At 42.2% G+C, this 21743-nt stretch overlaps 2 protein-coding genes and 4 long non-coding RNA genes across 9 annotated transcripts; 2 read left to right on the forward strand and 4 right to left on the reverse strand.

The window, feature by feature from the left end:
- Positions 1–168: 168 nt before the first annotated feature.
- Positions 169–2605, reverse strand: LOC124328635. Of its 2 annotated transcripts, XR_006916399.1 has the most exons (5): positions 2130–2605; positions 1842–2064; positions 1678–1776; positions 1380–1609; positions 169–559 (listed from the first exon to the last, which is right to left on the reverse strand). It is a non-coding gene; the product is annotated as an uncharacterized LOC124328635 (long non-coding RNA). The 2 variants fall into 2 exon arrangements; XR_006916400.1 differs by lacking the exon at positions 1678–1776.
- Positions 2606–4156: 1551 nt separating this feature from the next.
- On the reverse strand, positions 4157–7954 carry LOC124329472. Its single transcript, XM_046788531.1, has one exon. It carries the CDS (start codon positions 7952–7954, stop codon positions 4157–4159), a length of 3798 nt encoding a protein of 1265 aa, XP_046644487.1.
- A 1039-nt stretch (positions 7955–8993) lies between these two features.
- LOC124328631 lies at positions 8994–9602 on the reverse strand. Its single transcript, XR_006916396.1, has 3 exons — positions 9483–9602; positions 9267–9417; positions 8994–9203 (listed from the first exon to the last, which is right to left on the reverse strand). It is a non-coding gene; the product is annotated as an uncharacterized LOC124328631 (long non-coding RNA).
- A 111-nt stretch (positions 9603–9713) lies between these two features.
- LOC124328634 lies at positions 9714–11906 on the forward strand. Its single transcript, XR_006916398.1, has 5 exons — positions 9714–9961; positions 10027–10249; positions 10315–10413; positions 10482–10711; positions 11535–11906. It is a non-coding gene; the product is annotated as an uncharacterized LOC124328634 (long non-coding RNA).
- A 730-nt stretch (positions 11907–12636) lies between these two features.
- LOC124328659 lies at positions 12637–18762 on the forward strand. Its single transcript, XR_006916428.1, has 3 exons — positions 12637–12713; positions 15402–15411; positions 18749–18762. It is a non-coding gene; the product is annotated as an uncharacterized LOC124328659 (long non-coding RNA).
- Positions 13526–19170, reverse strand: LOC124328585. 3 transcript variants are annotated; one of them, XR_006916329.1, is made up of 10 exons: positions 19082–19170; positions 18761–19017; positions 18554–18695; positions 18374–18491; positions 18008–18161; positions 17807–17943; positions 17539–17746; positions 16845–17143; positions 16690–16782; positions 15741–15760 (listed from the first exon to the last, which is right to left on the reverse strand). XR_006916329.1 is itself a non-coding variant. In XM_046787438.1 (4 exons), exons 1-4 carry the CDS (start codon positions 19133–19135, stop codon positions 18473–18475), a joined length of 468 nt encoding a protein of 155 aa, XP_046643394.1. In that variant the 5' UTR covers positions 19136–19164; the 3' UTR covers positions 18284–18472. The 3 variants fall into 3 exon arrangements, 1 of the variants encoding a protein (XP_046643394.1); XR_006916328.1 differs by lacking the exons at positions 15741–15760; positions 16690–16782; positions 16845–17143; ... (5 more) ...; positions 18761–19017; positions 19082–19170 and adding exons at positions 13526–13622; positions 13777–13921; positions 13994–14231; ... (2 more) ...; positions 15203–15366; positions 15474–15531; XM_046787438.1 differs by lacking the exons at positions 15741–15760; positions 16690–16782; positions 16845–17143; ... (1 more) ...; positions 17807–17943; positions 18008–18161 and having other exon boundaries at positions 18284–18491; positions 18558–18695; positions 19082–19164.
- Between the last annotated feature and the right edge of the window lie 2573 nt (positions 19171–21743).

The following is a 21743-nucleotide window of genomic DNA, read 5'->3' on the forward strand; positions in this document are numbered from 1 at the left end:
AAAAATACACAGTCATAATCTAAACATTTTTTTATTACAAGTTATGAAACATAGCAAACAAAAACATTAAAAGGAATTGCTTTATTGTCCCACCTCCACCCACAATTCCACCACATTTTACAATCACATACATACAAGTTAACCCGTTGGCTGCCACGCCATACAACCCGTAGGTTGCTCTCTACTACTCTACGCGCCACGTCTGAAGGATCTATGACCAAGGTGGAACTTGCCATTGCTGACAAGTCCGGGCTGACACGGTGACAGAAGAATCCATCACCGCATCGACAAAGGGGAACTAGGTATGGTGCATTGCCTAATAGGCGCCTTGCGGCAAGTTTTGGGCTGGTGCGACTTTCCGACCCCTCGGCATGAAAACCACGAGGCCGAACAGCGCACGCAGCCCGTGCTAAGGAGCAGGGGAGAACAAAGGCGTGGCAACCAACAAGTTAACTAACACTAACACATATTACCAACAACAAATAATGATCCGCGCTGACACTTTGGAGATACCGGTGATGTTTTGGTGTCAATCTTCTCGACGTCTCCTCTGCATCATCTGAAGAAAGAGAAAAAATTCTTATTAGAGTGACATGCCAATAAAAGTTACATAATACATGTAGGTACATCGATCTGTTATTTTTGGCTCAAAACTTAAAAGGCACGCTTTCAATTTCTTAAAATCTAGCTAACAATATTGAAAACTGTACACATAACAAAGCTCACTTGCTAGTCTTTAAAAAAAATTCCGGAAGTAAACCGGAAGTAGCCACAGCTCCTCAACCATTGAGCTGTTGTCAAATTAAACCACATATTCGTGATCTCCATGAAATTTGGGGTCGATTAGGTGTGATTTAAACGAAATCCAAAATTTGGCCAAAATCGAGAATTTTCCTGAACTATAGTTCAGGAAAATTTTCAAAGCCGGAAGTACGAAAACGTACAAAACGAAACATGAACTTTACCACAAATTCGACGAGGATCACGAATATGTGGTTCTTTTGTGCGTCAGATGAATATTTACTGAACTACTGACTGAAAAGAGTAAACCGGAAGTAGAAAAAAAAAGCAATTTTCGAAAATTTAACAAGTGAGCTTTGTTGGGGGAATAATAATCGTCAGTTATCACTAAATATTTCAACAAAAAAACTGTCGATAAATGTTTAAAGAGATGTTCAAAGTAACAGAAACTGACTGTTTTGACAGCTGTTTAGACTGCAAAGTATCAAAAAGCCATGTAGCGTTAGAAAAAAGAAGCGTCCAAGTAAATTTGTTTGCGCGCAAGAAGGGCCTAATTTTGGAAACTATTACACAGACACAGTCTAACGCAACTAGACTATTGGTAGATAACCTAAGAAAATAAGTCAATTGTTGGGTACCTAGGCATAATCCCGTAGTGAGTGACTGGAGGTGTTTAACAGCAAAGGGGTAGCGACCACTGAAGTGTGTTCCAACTCGTCAGTGAAGTAAAAGACAAATAGTAGCAGCAAAAGCAGTGAAGCTAGATGAGTGTACGTCGGGAAGATAAGGATGGAGCAGAACGTTGCTGAATGTCCCTCTTTCGTCATGAACCAAGGTCAGCATTGGCTTATTAAATCTTTTACGTGCTCTGTAAAAAAAATGTATTGCATTAATGAATTGAAAATATAACAGTTAATATAGCATTTCTATCTTTACCTATACTAACAAGCATACTGAAGTTTTCATGACAAAAAAACAGCAAAAATGGAAATCACAGCAACCAACAGGTTTACTCCTGAGGTTGATGTAAATTTCCTGATGCCAAAGAAAGTGTCATGAAGTATTGCAGTAGTATGGTGATAGGTGGTATTGATGCTTACCTTTATCATATGGGTGAGTGGTGCTGAATTTAGTATTAGTAAGGCATTAGACGTGGTGTGGTTGGTGTAGTAGCAGTAAGAGGGAAATACCTTGTCCCTGCACATTTGTATTCCACAATATGTGAGCTTCACACATGAGTTTTAGGCTTTTGACAACATGATGGGTATATTGGATGGAAAGTGAGCGCTAAGTCAACTTTTTGGAATGACTGACAGTATGCATCTAAAATTTGAAGATATAAGTTGGTATAGTATAAAAATAAGTAAAGTAGGTCAAGTTAAACCTACACAAGTTACGAAGTTCAATTTGGTATATGAAATCACAGGAATATAAGTATTAATTCGCATCTAATTGTTTCACCCCTTTTTTCCTGGTTTCACGATGTAAACACAACAAGGCGACACTAGCGACATCTGGTAATGAGTTTTGAATCCTAAGTTGGTTGCAATATTATTAAAGATACCCGATAATAGAACTCCACCGACAATAGAACCCCAATATTTTATTTTAAAATACCCGACAATAGAACTCCAGTGCTCGACAGTAGAACTCCACTACGAGACACGGAGACAGTAGAACTCCGATAATTTGAACTGCGACTGTTCAACCAACTTAGGATTCAAAACTCAAGATGTCGCCAGTGTCGCCTTTGTTGTTGTTAGCTTGTTACAAACGAGGCGAAGCCGAAAAGGGCGAAACCAAACTGTAGCTAATTTATACTTATATTCCTGTGATTTCAATTACCAAATTGAATTTCGTATCATATGTAGGTTTATCTTTACCTAGTTTCCTTATTTTTATACTGTACCAACTTATTTCTTCAAATTCTAGTCTTCTAGATGCATACTGTCAGTGTCAGTCATTCCCACAAGTTGACTTAGCGCTCAGTCAATTTCCATCCATTAGGCCCATCATGCTGTCAAAAGCCTAAAAATCATGTTTGAAGATCACATGTAGTGGAATACAAATCTGCCGAGATAAGGTATTTCCCCATTACTGCTACCAGACCATTACAATTCATATTTTCTTATTATTTATTGCATAGGTATCCTGAACCATAAGACTTTTCTGAATCTTGCAATTTTTGTGACGCACCCTGCAACACCATGTTTGTTGTTATGGATGCTACTGCAATACTTCATGACACTTTCTTTGACATCAGGAAATTTACATCAACCTAAGGAGTAATGCTGTTTGTTGCTGTGAATTGAATTTTTACAGTTTTTTCATCGTGAGCATTTCAGTGTGCTTCTTAAAAAAAGGTAAATGGTAAATGCTTTATTCATTGTTATATTTTCAATAATGTAAAAATTTGTTTTACAGAGCACAGAGATTCTTTTGCCAATGCTGACCTTTGTCCATGACGGAAGAAGGATTTTCAACAACATTCTTCTCCATCCTTATCTTCGCGACGCACGCTCATCTAGCTTCACTGCTTTTAAGCAAGATTTGTTTTACTTCACTGACGACTTGGCGAGTTTCTGGACCACTTGAAGATCGCTTCCGTCAGCTGTTACACACCTGCAGTCACTCACCACGGGATTATGCCTAGGTACCCAACAATTGACTTATTTTCTTAGGTTATCTACCAATAGTCTAGTTGCGTTAGACTGTGTCTGTGTAATAGTTTCCAAAATTAGGCCCTTCTTGCGCGCAAACAAATTTACTTGGACGCTTCTTTTTTCTAACGCTACATGGCTTTTTGATACTTTGCAGTCTAAACAGCTGTCAAAACAGTCAGTTTCTGTTACTTTGAACATCTCTTTAAACATTTATCGACAGTTTTTTTGTTGAAATATTTAGTGATAACTGACGATTATTATTCCCCCAACAAAGCTCACTTGTTAAATTTTCGAAAATTGCTTTTTTTTTTCTACTTCCGGTTTACTCTTTTCAGTCAGTAGTTCAGTAAATATTCATCTGACGCACAAAAGAACCACATATTCGTGATCCTCGTCGAATTTGTGGTAAAGTTCATGTTTCGTTTTGTACGTTTTCGTACTTCCGGCTTTGAAAATTTTCCTGATGCATAGAATATTTATTTCACTATTTAGTGACAACGCGATATCTGACAAATATAAACGAGAGTGGAGACAAGCAGTATGGTACATGTTTTTTAGACACGATAATAAAAGCACAGATGGGGCATGATAAGAGTGAAGAATGGCATGATAAGAGCATGAGAATGGAATGAAGCGAGTGAATTGTAGCGTGAATGAAGCATGAGAATGGCATGAAGCAGCATGAGCATGGGAAGAGTGATGAATGGGAAGGTGAAGGTGAATGACAGAAAGAGACAGAACGATGGCTGAAGTTATGGTGTAGAGTCGGTGGGGGCAGGTCGATCATTACGGCGGATGTGATCAGAGATGATTTTGATGGACCCTCGGATAGCCAGGAGGCGACACTTGCGACGTAGGGCAGTCCAGGCACCTGGACGGATGCCCAGGGCACTGGCGATGGAGTTGTTGGACGGAAGCCACGAGCCAAGAGCCCCAATCACGAATGGAAGGGTTGGCCCGAGTTGACTATATTTCTCAACTTTGCGGTCGTAGCCAGCTGCAAGGGATTCAGGGGCGTCGAAGGGTATGGTTAAGTCGATTATGGTAGGCGGCGTGGTGGAGAGGACGACAATGTCTGGTCGGAGGGATGTGTCGCGGAATACCTGATTGACCCGGACCGTGTGCCCCGCCTTCCGGATGATGCTTACAATTTCTTCCAGCACTACGTCGTGACGTCGTCCGATGGAAGGTAAGTTGACGCGACAGTGGCTGGTGACGTGAGCAGTAGTCTCAATGTCCACCTTGCAGCGACGGCATCTACGGTCGGGTGGAGCAATACCAGGGGCGCCCAGAAGAGGGAGGATGCCAAGCCGGCTCTGGTGTATGAGCTTCCACTCATCGAAGGAGAGAGAAGTGCGGCTGGAGGTGAGTCTCGCCATATCGTTGGACGAATCCAGCAGGAGGCCCTGGGCGACTCTTCCCTGATGTGGCGCACTGGCAAGTGAGGCAGTCCAGCGGGCCCGAATGGCCGAGCGGAGGCCCCGGACGGCTTTGGCTGAGGAGCAGGAGACGTCGTCGGCAACCACTTTAGTGGACGATTCGTCGCCGGATACGTCGATCCTGACATTCAGTCTTCGGGCCGCCTTCCTAGTCCTCGACCAGGTGTTAGGGCCGCACCTGTAGAAACGGGCGTCGTAAAGACCCCCCCGTGTAGAGCCAGATAGGTAGTCCGAGAAGGGGAGAGGTGTAACGCATGAGCTCCCAAGACCCTTCGAGATGTGCTGTTCCAGTTGGGAGCGGGCAGAAAGGCGGACGACCGGGTCCTGACTGTCCAGTAGCTGGGCGGCTCGCGCGATGATCCAGACGTCCGCATCCATCTTGAGCTGGGAAGCTCCGAGTCCACCCGCCCGCCTGTCAGCAAAGAGAAAAGCCGAGTGAGCAGTGTGAGGTACATTGGCAATGTGGCGGAGAAATTCAGCGCAACGCGAGTCGATCTCGTCAAGGAAGCCTCGCTGGACGCGGCCGGTAGCGACATGGTGAGACAGCGAGGGCAGCAGGTGGGCGCGGAAAACCTCCAACTTTTGCCAGGGGGCCAGGTCGGAGTCGGCAACCAAGGTGAGCTTGCCAGGCAGAGAAGAAGCCGGGCGGAATGTCAAGCGAGTGCCCATAGGGACGCCAAGATAGTCCTCATGCTCTCCCTCGTCAAGAGATCGAACCGCCACTCCACGAATGTGCAGGCTTGCAGCAGGATTGGCCTTTCCTTTGCAGATGATGAGAGAGCAGCACTTCCCCGCGTTGAAACGGAGGCCAAGAGCAGCCGCGACCACCAGCATGGCATCCAGAGTTGGTTGGAGGTCGGCAGGGCAAGAGCCGACCAATGAAATGTCGTCCGCATATGCAGTGGCTTTGAGGTAGGAGCAGAAAAGTAGGAAGCCGTCGTTTAGTGGACCCTTGGCGCAACGTAAGAGAGGCTCGGCTGCAAGGTTAAAAATTATGGAGCTAAGGCCGTCTCCCTGGCGAACGCCAGACGTGGGGTGGATGGCGACGAGATCCTTTCCGACGACGAACTGGAATACATTGCCGGAGTAAATGTCAATAAGGATTTCTCTGAGTACCACTGGAAGAGGAAGGCTGTGAAATAGCTCGAAGAGAAAATCGTGAGGGAGGGACCCAAAAGCATTGGCCAAATCAAGCCAGCAGATCGTAAGGTTGCGCTTTTTCTGTTTGGCCTCCTCGATGGCACACTCAAGGAGCATAGTGTGCTCCTGTATCCCGTGCACGCCCGGGAGAAATCCTTTTTGCTCCAACGACAGCCAAGAGTTGTTAGCCGCCACTGTCGTAAGCCTGGATGCAATGGAACTGGAGAAGAGCTTGTACAATGTGGAGAGGAGAGAGATTGGACGGAAGTTGCCGTAGTCATCTGTCGCCCCTTTTTTGTACACCGGGATGGTGCGAGCTGACTTCCAAGATGATGGGACACCCAGTCGCCACACTGCGCTGTAGAGAACTTCAAGTAGTCGGCCATCAGGATCCAGGCGGAGAATATCCTTATACTCAACTCCATCGGCTCCTGGGGCGGTGTTCGACGCTCTCTTCAATTTCCACGCTATCTCTTGTCTGGAAGGTGGGCTGGCTAGGCAGGAAGACTCCTCCTCAGATGGATGAGCCCAGTGGCAATTGTCGTAGGTGCGCCTTGCTTCAATTATAGCGCTAGGATCAGGGCGACACTGTTCGTAGGCCCCTCTTAGGTACTGGGTGGCCGAGTCGAGAGTGCCCGAGTAGCCTTCCGATGATTCGCCAAGGACCTTGCGAACGGCCCGCCTGGGGTATCGCTTGAAGAGTGACTGTAGTTTGCTGGCCGCCTCCCACCGCTTGGCATTGGTCTTCCTCCGGATGCGCTGTTGCTGTCTGTTCTGGCTTCGCCTCCTTGGATGGAGGCTGGCATCAGGCCGCTGCAAGGACACTGGCGCATCTGAGCGAGAAGGCGCAGATGGATCGGCCTTAAGGGTGAGCCTGTGCCACGCAGAGGCGCAGTTGTCGGCAACGGTGTCAAGCTCCTCCCTAGAAGAACAGCCAAGAATCAGTGGGGCCCATTCGTTGTAAAAGAGGGTTGAGCGAGAGACGTCGCCTTCTTCCTCAGAGTCGTCATCTTCAACAGAAAAAGCCGGAGATGCCGGAGCATCTAACGTATGCGTGGGCTGGGATGCAACACGCATGAGAGACGAATCTGCCGCGGCGTTGGTTGCCAGTGAGATGGTAGGCGAAGCCACATCCACGCCAATAAAATTAACCGGAGGTGGAGCGGCCGGCAGATGGGCGAGGTTGAATGGAGATGGTGGGACGTCAGAGTGTTCACTCTCATCGCCGTTGAGGTCGTGATTGGCTGGAAGAGCAGGAGTGGCGGCTTGTGAGACCGAGAGCAGAGTAGGAGCAATGGTTGATGAGGCTTGAGGCGAGTTGTTGGTGGCGCCATGTGTGCTACTGCTTCTCATCCTATGCTGACGGCCCTCGGTCACCGTTGCCGGCGGGCGACGTTCCGGTGGTGGGGACCAGGAGTCAACGCTGGCCCCTAAAGCAAGGTTTCTATCCGAGGTCTCATCAGCCACCAGCTGAGCAAGAGCAGGTGAGAGCGGAGTGGTGCTAGGAGCCGAAGCGACTGTCCGAGTTGGTGAGATAGCCGGCGCAGCTGCCGATTGCCTGGAGGAACTAGATGGACGGCATGGGAGCGAACAGTACTGGCGGCTACGTGAGGTTCGAGAAAAGTAGTTGCAGCAGGCTGTGCTCCGACAGCGGATGAAAGTCGCGGCATTCGTCAATGAGCGGCCAGGAGTAGTAGCAGTACGGGTCGAGTGGCCGGACGGAGATGGAGCCCAAGATGTGTCGAGGCTTCTGGCAGCTGGAGAGCTGGAAGGAGACTCAGTGTAGATTGGTGGGGCAGCTGGTAGGCTAGCGGCAGGAGCTGGAATGACTGATTTCTGGCCACGGCCCAGACGCTTGGCAGCTGCCGTAGCGATGACTGAAGGGTAGCAGGCAGCCGAGCAGAATTTCTTCCTGTTGTTGGAGCTGGAGAAAGTGTTGGAGCATGCCGCATTCCCGCAAGCTTTTTCCATCTCTTCGGTGTAGCAGCTGGGCGAAGAAGCGGTGCCAGAGGCTGGCCCGATTCGGTGTAGTAGAGACGGTGTAGTAGGGTCGGTGTAGTAGAGTCGGTGTAGTAGAGTCGGTGTAGTAGAGTCGGTGTAGTAGAGTCGGTGTGGTCGGAGAGAGCTGTAAAAGGAGAAACGGCTGGCGCCCAGATGATCAGTAGGAATCTAAGTTGTTTAAAATTTTGCTTGCCCGAGGAATAAAATATAATGAAATGACGATGATGATGTAGGGAGCATCGAGAGACTCCGATGCTTGAAATGGTTGAAAACGTCAGATGGGGCTGTTCATTCATTCATTCCGTCATTTCCTTTATTCCAGGCGTCATTCTGGCATGCCCCAGTGACAGCTGCCATCTAGTGGCGTTGTTGGAGTGCTGGATGGAGGCCACCTGGTGGAGAAAGTTGAAAACTCGAGCCGCAGCGTGGTGCAGAAATCGGAATTAGCATATGAGGATCAGCGCCAGAAATCAGCAATAGAGTGGTTGTTTCATGCAGGTAGATCAAGCAGGGATGGCAGTGAGCATGCAGGTTTGTAACTTGCCCATAAGTTAAATCCGGCCAGGTGATTGAAGAGGCGGTTGGGCTGCCAGATGTATTAGTAAGCCGGAAGTGTGGATAGCTGGTGGTGAAGCTGCGTGCAAACTTGTTTTTTTGCTGTGTTGTGTTGTTTTGCACGGCATACAGGTGTAAGGCGCAAAACAGTCGGGAGGACCTCTAGCGGCAAAAAGTTGGAGCTTGGGCCGGGGCGTCGGACTGACAGATGGATTGACACAGTAAAATAAAACTTGCCCAGATGCACTAAAATCACGGCCGAAATGTGGGGAACACTTAACTGCACGAGTAGGCACACTTTGGGGCACGTAAAGTCAGGATTTCTCACGAAAACAAGCAAGATCTTGGGAGCTGTTTTCATACACGACCGAACGCTGCCGTAGCAGACGACTTTTCTTACCTTTTTCTCTCTTCCTACCTTTCGACTCTTCTTACCTACCTTTCTACCTTTTTTTAAGAAGCACACTGAAATGCTCACGATGAAAAAACTGTAAAAATTCAATTCACAGCAACAAACAGCATTACTCCTTAGGTTGATGTAAATTTCCTGATGTCAAAGAAAGTGTCATGAAGTATTGCAGTAGCATCCATAACAACAAACATGGTGTTGCAGGGTGCGTCACAAAAATTGCAAGATTCAGAAAAGTCTTATGGTTCAGGATACCTATGCAATAAATAATAAGAAAATATGAATTGTAATGGTCTGGTAGCAGTAATGGGGAAATACCTTATCTCGGCAGATTTGTATTCCACTACATGTGATCTTCAAACATGATTTTTAGGCTTTTGACAGCATGATGGGCCTAATGGATGGAAATTGACTGAGCGCTAAGTCAACTTGTGGGAATGACTGACACTGACAGTATGCATCTAGAAGACTAGAATTTGAAGAAATAAGTTGGTACAGTATAAAAATAAGGAAACTAGGTAAAGATAAACCTACATATGATACGAAATTCAATTTGGTAATTGAAATCACAGGAATATAAGTATAAATTAGCTACAGTTTGGTTTCGCCCTTTTCGGCTTCGCCTCGTTTGTAACAAGCTAACAACAACAAAGGCGACACTGGCGACATCTTGAGTTTTGAATCCTAAGTTGGTTGAACAGTCGCAGTTCAAATTATCGGAGTTCTACTGTCTCCGTGTCTCGTAGTGGAGTTCTACTGTCGAGCACTGGAGTTCTATTGTCGGGTATTTTAAAATAAAATATTGGGGTTCTATTGTCGGTGGAGTTCTATTATCGGGTATCTTTAATAATATTGCAACCAACTTAGGATTCAAAACTCATTACCAGATGTCGCTAGTGTCGCCTTGTTGTGTTTACATCGTGAAACCAGGAAAAAAGGGGTGAAACAATTAGATGCGAATTAATACTTATATTCCTGTGATTTCATATACCAAATTGAACTTCGTAACTTGTGTAGGTTTAACTTGACCTACTTTACTTATTTTTATACTATACCAACTTATATCTTCAAATTTTAGATGCATACTGTCAGTCATTCCAAAAAGTTGACTTAGCGCTCACTTTCCATCCAATATACCCATCATGTTGTCAAAAGCCTAAAACTCATGTGTGAAGCTCACATATTGTGGAATACAAATGTGCAGGGACAAGGTATTTCCCTCTTACTGCTACTACACCAACCACACCACGTCTAATGCCTTACTAATACTAAATTCAGCACCACTCACCCATATGATAAAGGTAAGCATCAATACCACCTATCACCATACTACTGCAATACTTCATGACACTTTCTTTGGCATCAGGAAATTTACATCAACCTCAGGAGTAAACCTGTTGGTTGCTGTGATTTCCATTTTTGCTGTTTTTTTGTCATGAAAACTTCAGTATGCTTGTTAGTATAGGTAAAGATAGAAATGCTATATTAACTGTTATATTTTCAATTCATTAATGCAATACATTTTTTTTACAGAGCACGTAAAAGATTTAATAAGCCAATGCTGACCTTGGTTCATGACGAAAGAGGGACATTCAGCAACGTTCTGCTCCATCCTTATCTTCCCGACGTACACTCATCTAGCTTCACTGCTTTTGCTGCTACTATTTGTCTTTTACTTCACTGACGAGTTGGAACACACTTCAGTGGTCGCTACCCCTTTGCTGTTAAACACCTCCAGTCACTCACTACGGGATTATGCCTAGGTACCCAACAATTGACTTATTTTCTTAGGTTATCTACCAATAGTCTAGTTGCGTTAGACTGTGTCTGTGTAATAGTTTCCAAAATTAGGCCCTTCTTGCGCGCAAACAAATTTACTTGGACGCTTCTTTTTTCTAACGCTACATGGCTTTTTGATACTTTGCAGTCTAAACAGCTGTCAAAACAGTCAGTTTCTGTTACTTTGAACATCTCTTTAAACATTTATCGACAGTTTTTTTGTTGAAATATTTAGTGATAACTGACGATTATTATTCCCCCAACAAAGCTCACTTGTTAAATTTTCGAAAATTGCTTTTTTTTTCTACTTCCGGTTTACTCTTTTCAGTCAGTAGTTCAGTAAATATTCATCTGACGCACAAAAGAACCACATATTCGTGATCCTCGTCGAATTTGTGGTAAAGTTCATGTTTCGTTTTGTACGTTTTCGTACTTCCGGCTTTGAAAATTTTCCTGAACTATAGTTCAGGAAAATTCTCGATTTTGGCCAAATTTTGGATTTCGTTTAAATCACACCTAATCGACCCCAAATTTCATGGAGATCACGAATATGTGGTTTAATTTGACAACAGCTCAATGGTTGAGGAGCTGTGGCTACTTCCGGTTTACTTCCGGAATTTTTTTTAAAGACTAGCAAGTGAGCTTTGTTATGTGTACAGTTTTCAATATTGTTAGCTAGATTTTAAGAAATTGAAAGCGTGCCTTTTAAGTTTTTTTTAGCCAAAAATAACAGATCGATGTACCTACATGTATTATGTAACTTTTATTGGCATGTCACTCTAATAAGAATTTTTTCTCTTTCTTCAGATGATGCAGAGGAGACGTCGAGAAGATTGACACCAAAACATCACCGGTATCTCCAAAGTGTCAGCGCGGATCATTATTTGTTGTTGGTAATATGTGTTAGTGTTAGTTAACTTGTTGGTTGCCACGCCTTTGTTCTCCCCTGCTCCTTAGCACGGGCTGCGTGCGCTGTTCGGCCTCGTGGTTTTCATGCCGAGGGGTCGGAAAGTCGCACCAGCCCAAAACTTGCCGCAAGGCGCCTATTAGGCAATGCACCATACCTAGTTCCCCTTTGTCGATGCGGTGATGGATTCTTCTGTCACCGTGTCAGCCCGGACTTGTCAGCAATGGCAAGTTCCACCTTGGTCATAGATCCTTCAGACGTGGCGCGTAGAGTAGTAGAGAGCAACCTACGGGTTGTATGGCGTGGCAGCCAACGGGTTAACTTGTATGTATGTGATTGTAAAATGTGGTGGAATTGTGGGTGGAGGTGGGACAATAAAGCAATTCCTTTTAATGTTTTTGTTTGCTATGTTTCATAACTTGTAATAAAAAAATGTTTAGATTATGACTGTGTATTTTTTACAACTTTCAAGTTTTACATAAGATATAGGCAAGCAACTGATAAACTCCACATTCTTCAAATAAACTTCTATGATAAACCACACATTATCTCAAACTCTTTTGTTACACCAACTTAAGTTAAAAAGAGAGCTGTCAACATCAATCAATTTTAGTAAACACCACACAGTACGTCTCTTTCGTAACTTGCCCTGTAAATGAAAGTTGTCTAAACACTAGAATATGTCGGAATGCGGAGAGACTAGAGCAATAACCACCTCCAACATACGAAATAGGAAAGACCCAACCAAAATAAGAAAACGTCGCAATGTCTTAAGGCTTTTAGGTGGCAAGAGAAGTCGTACACAATGATAACCCAGGTTTTAAAAAAAAATTATTTCCCTATAAAAGATCAACAATTCCCAGTGACTAGAAACTATTAAGATATGACCGACAAATCTGAACATTCTTATAATATTTAGGAGCGTCCCTGTAGTAAGTTGGAGAAGCGTAAGGTGTGGTGTAATATTCAGGTGCCTTAGTGGTGTAGTAACTCGGGATAGAGTAATACTTCGGAGTTTCGGTGTAGTTGGTCGGAGCAGCGTAAGTAGTGTTATAATACTCAGGTGCCTTGGTAGTGTAGTACATAGGGGCCTCGGTGTAGCATAGGTTGTGGTGTAGTAAACTGAAGCCTAGGTGTAGTATTCCGATTCAACGTAGTACGAAGGAGCAGCCGCTGTGTAGTAAGTTGGGGCTGCGTAGTACTTGGCCGCCTCAGTTGTAGTTGTGTAGCTTAGGGCAGAGTAATACTTCGGGGCTTCGGTGTAGAGGCTCAGGGAAGCACAAGTTGTGGTGTAATACTCTGGAGCCTTGTTGGTGTAGTACTTGGGCGGCTCGGTGTAGTATTCAGCCGCTTTGGTGGTGTAATAAGTTGGAGCCTCGGTGTAGTAGCTAGGAACTAGGGGGCCTCGGTGCAGCAAGCTGGGGCAACATACGTGTAATACTCCGGTGACTTGGTGGTTTTAGTACTTGGGAGCCTCGGTGTAGTACGTTTGATGATGTAACTCGGGGCAGCATCAGCTTCGGTGTAATACTCTGGAGCCTTGGTGGTGTAGTAATAGTGTGCCTCAGTGTAGTAACCGTTTTTTGCGAATGTTGAGGTTGTGTAGTATGGCGTCGGCGTGATGCTTTGGTATCCACCATACCCAGGAGACATCCGTACACCAGTGATCGACCCAGCCTTCAACGATAAGGCAAACGGCAACATCACGACATCACATCAACTGTGCGGTAAATAATTTGAACATTAATATTCAATATGGTACACAAACAGATAGAAAACAAATAATTTATAAAAACTCCGTGAAACAGAATATTTACCCGATTGCGTACTGATAATACGACGAAGAATGCACTTGGTAACAGTGCACTGCAGTTTTTCATCCACATTTCTTTGCCAGTATTGTTCTCTCCAGCCAATCGCCCTGATACAACAGCATGGTGAACATGTTCCATACAACAGCGACCCAATTTGATATCACAAAAGAACGTCTAATAAAAAATAAAGTCCAAACCCAATAATTAAAATCTAATTTAACAAGAACTTCATATACTATCTAACAACAACATTAGAGCACTCAATGTTGGTCAAGTTTAAATCACAATAGCACAATTAATATGAAATAAAATGTTCAAGGATTCTCACCAAACAAACGTTCGATTGTGCTTCAAGCTCGGTATTGACTCGATAACCACCAAAATCTCCTCTCCTCTATTTCCAAACCAAAAGCAACAGCCAAATCCGTGTTTACGTCCCAACCGACAGCAGCGACGATATTGTCAGTTTAAATCTGTTGAAATAATTTTTAGATTTTAATTAACATCGCTAAAACATGTACAGAAATAACTGTTTATCTTTTGACCATTGTTTAAGGACAATGCGACCTTGTAGTCTTCCAAAATTACACCCTCAACATTAGTTTTGGGCAAAACATTAACACTTTCCGCTTTCACCTTCTCGGTTGTCCATTGGCTCAAATATTTAGGAGGACGGAGAACTCGACCTATGTTACCGCCATCGATGTTGCGGAACAGCGCTACGTGCTCGTGGGCATCTTTAAGGGCACCGCTCAGGGATTGGAAAAGATTTTCGTTTAACACCTAACAAAATAAAGGCCATTTTTAGAGGAATTCGTAGAACTAATTCTATTCGTAGAACTAATTCACGGAAAATAAATTGCTAGCAGTTTAAATAGACTTTTAGATACTATCGAGCAGGAGGATTAAAAAGTTATTCAGCATTCCATAATTTCGTTTGGCATAAAATGTTTACCTGTGGCAATAACGCACTTGTCGTAGGTGATGGTACGGCCATCGTCAAGTGCGGCTTGCCGACCGACAATGTCAAGTTTAACGGCGCGGTGTACACGTACGAATATGTTATCATTGCTATTCAATTCGACGCGATTGCAGTCGAATTTGTCTTGTTCTAAAGACAGACAAGGAAGGAAAACAAGTCATTAGTACATGTTGCACAAAATTACAATAATAAAGAACTCACCTTCACTCTTTGCCGTTCCACTGTTTGAAACGAAGTTTATTCGAAACTTCGGGGTTGCCGTGTTGGGTGTCGGAGAAGCTCACTTGACTGATTTCTGTCGTACTTGGGCGCTCCAGTGTAGAATTCGACAGCCTTGGTGATGTAATAAGCTGGAGCCTCGGTGTCGTAGGTTGGGGCAGCATACGTAGTTGCGTAGTCTCAGTAGGTGCCTCGGTGTAGTACTCTAGCGCTTTGGTAGTGTAGCTCGAGGAGCAGCACAAGTTGTGGTGAAATCATCTGGATCCTTGGTGGTTTAACTGTAAACCCAACAGTGCAACCTCGGTGTAGTATCTGGTCGTTGCGTATGTTGTTGCGTAGTAAGGCGGTGGCGTTGCGGTTTGATATACGCCTTATTCAGGAGACGTCGGTACACCAGTGGTCGACCCAGCCATCGACGATACAACAACCAATAGCAGCATGACGGCATAGTTAACTAGACAATATTAAATATTCAACAATATAACGGACATATTATCAAATAGAAAAAATGGAAATTGATACAAAATTCCACGTAGAAATACAGATTATTTACCCGTGATTGCGACCTGGTAATACGACGAAGAATGCAGTTGTTACCGGGTCGGAGATGCTCACTCGATTGACTTCTGTTGCCTTTTCTCTTTCCTTTTAAAAGATTTTCTCTCGTGGTCGACATCAACGATACAACACCCAACAGCAACACAATGCCATAATTAACTATGTAATAAACAATGGGAAATTAGTTTTCGAAGGTAACTAGTCGTATCAACAACTAATAACAAGATAGAATAGATTTACGACTCGAAATAAAAATGAACATTGACCCATGATTGCGAACTGATATTACGACGAAATATGGAGTTGTTGCCGTGTCGGAGATGCTCACTCGACTGATCCCTGGCAACTTTTCTCACGCCTTTTATAAAATTTTTTCTCACCCCTCCCCCTAAGCCTAATGGCTATTTTACCTTCTTGATAATGAAGCAAATCGTGTCATTCTCACCCAGCCTCTACACCAATGCCCGACACCTTTTACGTAATGATCTCCATGACCTTCGATTGAAATACAAACTGGCCTTTCCTTCTGCAGGTGACTTTGCCGGGGATGGGTCTACAATAACCAATATCAAAATAAATATCAAATCATAAATGGTAATGGCTTAAATTTTAGTCACTTTAGAAATACCACATTGGACATTTTGAGTCATTTGACTCGTTTCTTCAGTGCATGAATAAATCTTCCATTTCGAACCGTTTGAAGGATAGTCGGCTTTTTTTTAAATATTCTACTGCAAACTTTTCTAAGTTTCAAACATATTCCTTGCACCTGCGGTCGGAGAAGAAAATCTAAAAAAAGATAAATTATGAATATAAAAAATACAAATCAAAGCTTCTCATAGAACGGTTGAATTAAATAAGAAATTAGACGCAATTGCTAAAGCTCGATAGACTGTCAGAGTTCGTCCGCTACGTTCACAACGAATAACTGAAAAATGAACTTAAATGATCCTAAGAAACCATCCAGGAGAAGTGGGGGAAATCGTATTTCCACAACTGATTTAGGAGCATCTAAAACGCAAATCAAATGATTGATTGACAATACCTGAACTCTAGGGCTATGGATTTTGTAACCGCAAATCAACAATGAGATCCTACTAGCAGCTATTTAACATAAATGAATAACATTTACAGGAGCTATTCTTACCCTGTCTTTTACATTGACATGTCTTGAATAGTTGATTACCGCCAGAACCTATCGCGTGTCGTTTGATGCTGCATGAACAAAAGGGAAAAAAATTCCACCCTGTTACATGACCAACGCGTTTCTGCCACAATAAAGTATGTGCAAGTAAAACAATGTTTTGACACTCGCTTTGTTTTCGTTGCTAAGCAGTAAAATGTGTTGAAATTTGGGTTTTGCTCTTCACACCGAATGTAGACGGAAAGGACTCGGCTCGGATATATAAAGGTTCGTTGGCTGCAAACAAATTCACATTATTTTCTGCGAAAGCAAAAGCTTCATGTCGTACCTAGCATTACCTTTTTTATTATTTTTTTTTTCATTTGGTTTAGCGCTTCGTTCAGTGACTCCTTGTCACCAAAACCCCTCAATGGGCAACACCTCCGCTTCATCTAGGTAATACAAACAATTGAATTTGTAGCTTTAACAATTTGACTAACGTGTAACTACGTACCCTCGTTTAAGCCTCGATGGAATGGCAACCCTAAAGGATTCAGGATTGTCCGGGCCGTCACTGTTGGACAGCCATCAGGCAGCATGAACTATTTTACCCAACCGTTCAACACTGCATATACTGCATGGACACCAACATAGGCAAATACACATTTAAGTCGATTTAAGTGTGATGTTGACCTGCAAGTCTGCACCAAACTCCATTTCAGAGCATCTCTCATCTGGAAGGGGGCTGCAAAACCACTGTACACCAAACAGCCACACCATAAACAGCTCAAACATCAAATTGACCATTAACTCCTACAAAGCAAAAGAACATTAATGAACCAATAAGCAATAACATTTGGAAATGTGAAAAAGGGTACCAATAATAAAATTTACTTCTATTTAAAATTAATATTTAATTAAAATTGAAAAATAAACAAGAAAGAATTCTGTACATCTACTTCCAATATGTTACAAAAACTTGGTAATACTGAGTGGGAATTTTTGTTCTAGATTGATTGAAAGACAATTTAAACAAAACTTAACAGGGCTATCTTTGAATGGAAACCATTATTTAGAAGGAAGAAATATTACCTCTAATTTTCTACAATTTAATCAAATTTTAAACTTGTCAATTGAATACAAAATATTTAAAAAAAAAAAAAACACAAGACTTTCCAAGTTACAACCTATAACATCAATCACATTACCAATTCAATGAGTCTTCCTGCAGTGACACTTGGGATAACACCAGCTCGATAAACTGCATGCAGCAGCTGCAGCTCAACTTGACTCGATCACATCTTTCACCAGCTGGCTGTAACAAAACCATGTTGATGATACAACAGTCATGAAGCTCAGACTTTGTCGTGTTCTCAATTTCTGCAACAGTTGAGCAAAGGGATCTCTATCTACAACCTTAACATCAACTAATAAAACAAATTGTATTATAAGAGTGAAATTCATCAACAAGATTACTTTACTAGGTCTGAAGTGTTTCTGCACAAGATGAGACGTACAGCCAAGACGTACAGCTAACAATGGCCGACATTGGACAGCAGTTTCGACCCAAGTCGTCACATTATTTGGCCAAGTGAAATTATATCCCAGATAGCCTGTAAATTCAGACAGAAACGTCTAAGATAAATTATATTTAAGAAATCCAAACTATACCATTACCATTTCATGGCTGAAAATGTAGATCGACACCGCAATTCCGTAATGAATTTGGAATACACTTTCAGTCAGCGTCTCGGGAAAAAATGGCAAATATTTCATCCTCACGAAGACACTCGCGTCACCTGGTGGCTGGGGGACAATCCATTTAAGCCACCTACCGACAGCCAAAAGATTCCCTTACGATTACTACGTTTGACGTTTGACTGTACGGAACGGATGGATTGCTTTCCGAACTCTTGTTTCCGAAGCATAACATAAATACATAATAACTCACGACTCACGAGAAATGAACAATCAAATACACATATAAAAAAAAAATCTGATGAGATTTGTGGTATGGGGGGTCTAGACAAAAAAAAAACTTACAATTTTCTGAAGAAAAGAACAATTTTCCTGCCTGTGGCTGTAAGGCAGCATCAGCAACGGTTATCGGTGTTAGAGTTAGAGTTCCAACTAACTTTGGCATCAAACAGTCATGTTGAATCTAAAGGAAATATTCTAATAAATATTCCAACATTAATGCAATAAACTAAAGTTAATTGCTACCTACTGCTCCAGTAAAACATCTAGAAAAATACAACACATGCTGGTATGTGCCCTGAATCTTTTCGTGTGACTTCCTTCCCCAAAGTTGCAGCAAAAATTCTGAAGATTACCCATGGCCTTGATTATATTCCCGTAGCTTTTTCTATGATAGAAAATACAGTTTATAACATCAAAAAAAGTTTAAAATTTGTTAAGGAAGAATAATACTTGTCTGTCAATGCAATATTTGTAGAAAAAATCATGTTCAGAATAAATAAAGCATGTCCGCCTAGCAAGATCAATAGTAACCACAAAATTGTGACTAACCTATTATTGTTTTTGACCTGTATTAATTTTGGTTCGGCAATTAAGTATGGTAGTGTTATATGTGTACAATTAAGTATGTAGTGTTCGTATGACTTAGTGCACGAAAGATTTTTGTGCACCACAATTTCCCTGAGCAGTCTGTAGCATTCATCTAGTACCTAGTGAATTTACATATTGTTTTAATATCACATAGTAATGGAATGGAACAATCAAAAGACTTACTTTTCCCGGAATGAAACAGAACACTCCATCATCTATGTACTTTGAGAATGTCATTGACAAGAAAGACAGGCGGAATTCAATTCCTAAAAATGGTAAGATTTTTTACAAGCGATCTCCCACTCAACCGGACCGAAATACCGTCTTTTTGGTGGAGGTACTTTTCGGATCGTAATCCGGAAAAGGACTTTAAAAATCCGGACTAGGTCTATTCTGTTCAGAATCGCAAGGCGATTCCAACGGAATTAAGTCCGGATTTTTATCTTTTCCCGTTCACGAGATAATCACGGTTGAAAATCGTGAAATATCACGAAAACCCAAAGTCTCCCCGTTCGACTACATCGCTTTTAGCCGTATATTCGGCTTGTAAAAAAAAACTAATTGATACAAAATGTAGCCCTTTCATCCCTCTTTCAGAATCCAAAAGGATTTTTTATAATTCTTTGAGATGTTTGAGATATCACGATTTTCGTGATACCCCCATTTCGACACATTTTTCAGGCATTTCATTCGGCGTTGCCGATTGCCGTATGTGTGACTTCGCCCCCACTCCTTCGCTTTTTCCATTGTTTCCTATGTATCAAGTCCCATCTGTATCGATATACAAGGCCTTGATACATAGGAAACAGGGAAAAAGCGAAGGAGTGGACAGGAAAGGGGGCGAAAAGCACATATACGGCAATCGGCAACGCCGAATGAAATGCCTGAAAAATTTGTCGAAATGGGGGTATCACGAAAATCGTGATATCTCAAACATCTCAAAGAATTATAAAAAATCCTTTTGGATTCTGAAAGAGGGATAAAAGGGCTACATTTTGTATCAATTAGTTTTTTTTTACAAGCCGAATATACGGCTAAAAGCGATGTAGTCGGACGGGGAGACTTTGGGTTTTCGTGATATTTCACGATTTTCAACCGTGATTATCTCGTGAACGGGAAAAGATAAAAATCCGGACTTAATTCCGTTGGAATCGCCTTGCGATTCTGAACAGATTAGACCTAGTCCGGATTTGTAAAGTTCTTTTCCGGATTACGATCCGAAAAGTACCCCCACCATTTCGGTCCGGTTGAGTGGGAGATCGCTTGTTAATGTTAAGAAAATTAAAATGGAGAAAACAAAATTAATTGAAGCGCGCGACGTTACGGGGTATGAGTCAGAATTGCTCGTCCACTGATGCATTTCACTCAAAGTCAACTATCGCGACGGTTTGCGTTAGATATTTTCCTTGTTTTTTTTAAAGAGCAGTGTAATTCAATTTGTTGTCTATCGGGATATAGTTTGCAATTGGACCTGGGTCATAGCGGTAATGGAGCATTTAGCTTTAACAATTTTTTTTAAAACCACTGTTATCTAGACGCGTACTAATCTTTATATTCTGGATCCAACTCCAGTTTAATTGCGGTGTGTGTGAGCGCTTGCCCAATGCCATGTTCTGAAGAATAGGATTAAAAAAGGAATCTCCACGACATTGGAGAAACTTTAGTTCCTTTTTTTTCTATGAGAAATTTCGTTATCTCGGCGCTGCAGAACATTGGCAGGAATTTAACCACATCACTTTAACCAAATGAAAAGTAAATTAATACTTTATGTATGAAAAAGAATTACCAATTGGTTGGTGTCAAGTTCACTCTTCAAACGTACAAAATTGTTACACATTGACGAGTATGTAGCACACCGCTGCTTTTTGTAGAGAAACATTACCATCAGTAATAGAGTTCATTGTATGAAAATTAGTTTTAGACACTTGTGAAAGATTCAATCTGCAACAGAATGTTCATGTTTATTACGATATTTCGTTCAATGCCCAGGCAGTCGTAATGAAGCTTGTTCATGTCCGAAGGAATTAGAGGAATTCACTATAAAAATACAGATTTCTCCGTTTCTTAGTGAGATACTGAGATTTGAATTAATGAGCTATGATAATTAATGTTAGATGTATATAGAAAGTAAATTTGCTAGGAAATTGCGAGCCCCCCAACAGTAGATTACTAGTATCGCTGAATCGGCTTCTACCAACTTGCTTTAGGACTTTCATGAACTTAAATTAGTGTATTGATTTGTCGTTGTTATAGATTCATAGTTAGTCAATGATATTGACGGCGGTTAATATAGTATAAAATAGTTACAGATAAACTTACATTTTGAATATTCATTAAAAAAACGAACAGAAGTTGAAGCTGAAGAAGAACACTAATAACGTAACGTGTTTGTTGCTCGACTTTTCGTCATTACAGACGACAATTTCAAGCACCATCTAGTGTTCACTAACGGGATCATTTGGAACTACTTACATTTCGCCGAAATCGCGAATTTCTCTGTTGCATTGGCTTCGCTATTTCTCAGTAAAAAAATTCAAAAATTTGACAGTGTCTTTGAAATTACAACAACATTTCAATTAAGTTTGATGTTGCCAAATGAAATAAATCACAAAATAGACCATTTCGAGCCATCGCTGGCATAGTTTCAATGTAATCGACATTGACGAGTGACGACACGTGAAGACGGTATAATAGGATTATCAATAGATTGAGGGGCATAGATTTGTCACCTTCTTCATCGGCTTCAAAAATAGGCGAGACTGAAACCGAATTCAAACGGAGAAGAAAATATTACAGGTATAATATGTATACACATATATATATATATCCTACATTCAGCTGTAGT

Source organism: Daphnia pulicaria, chromosome 3 (assembly GCF_021234035.1).
Source record: "Daphnia pulicaria isolate SC F1-1A chromosome 3, SC_F0-13Bv2, whole genome shotgun sequence".
Taxonomy (NCBI): Eukaryota; Metazoa; Arthropoda; class Branchiopoda; order Diplostraca; family Daphniidae; genus Daphnia; species Daphnia pulicaria.

Coding starts and splice junctions, on each gene's coding strand:
- LOC124329472 (XM_046788531.1), bottom strand. CDS start 7,954: ATGGAAAAAGCTTGCGGGAATGCGGCATGCTCCAACACTTTCTCCAGC.
- LOC124328585 (XM_046787438.1), bottom strand. CDS start 19,135: ATGACATTCTCAAAGTACATAGATGATGGAGTGTTCTGTTTCATTCCG. Junction 19,018..19,081: donor TCTGTTTCATTCCGGGAAAA/GTAAGTCTTTTG, acceptor TAAATTCACTAG/GTACTAGATGAATGCTACAG. Junction 18,696..18,760: donor AATATTGCATTGACAGACAA/GTATTATTCTTC, acceptor TTTCTATCATAG/AAAAAGCTACGGGAATATAA.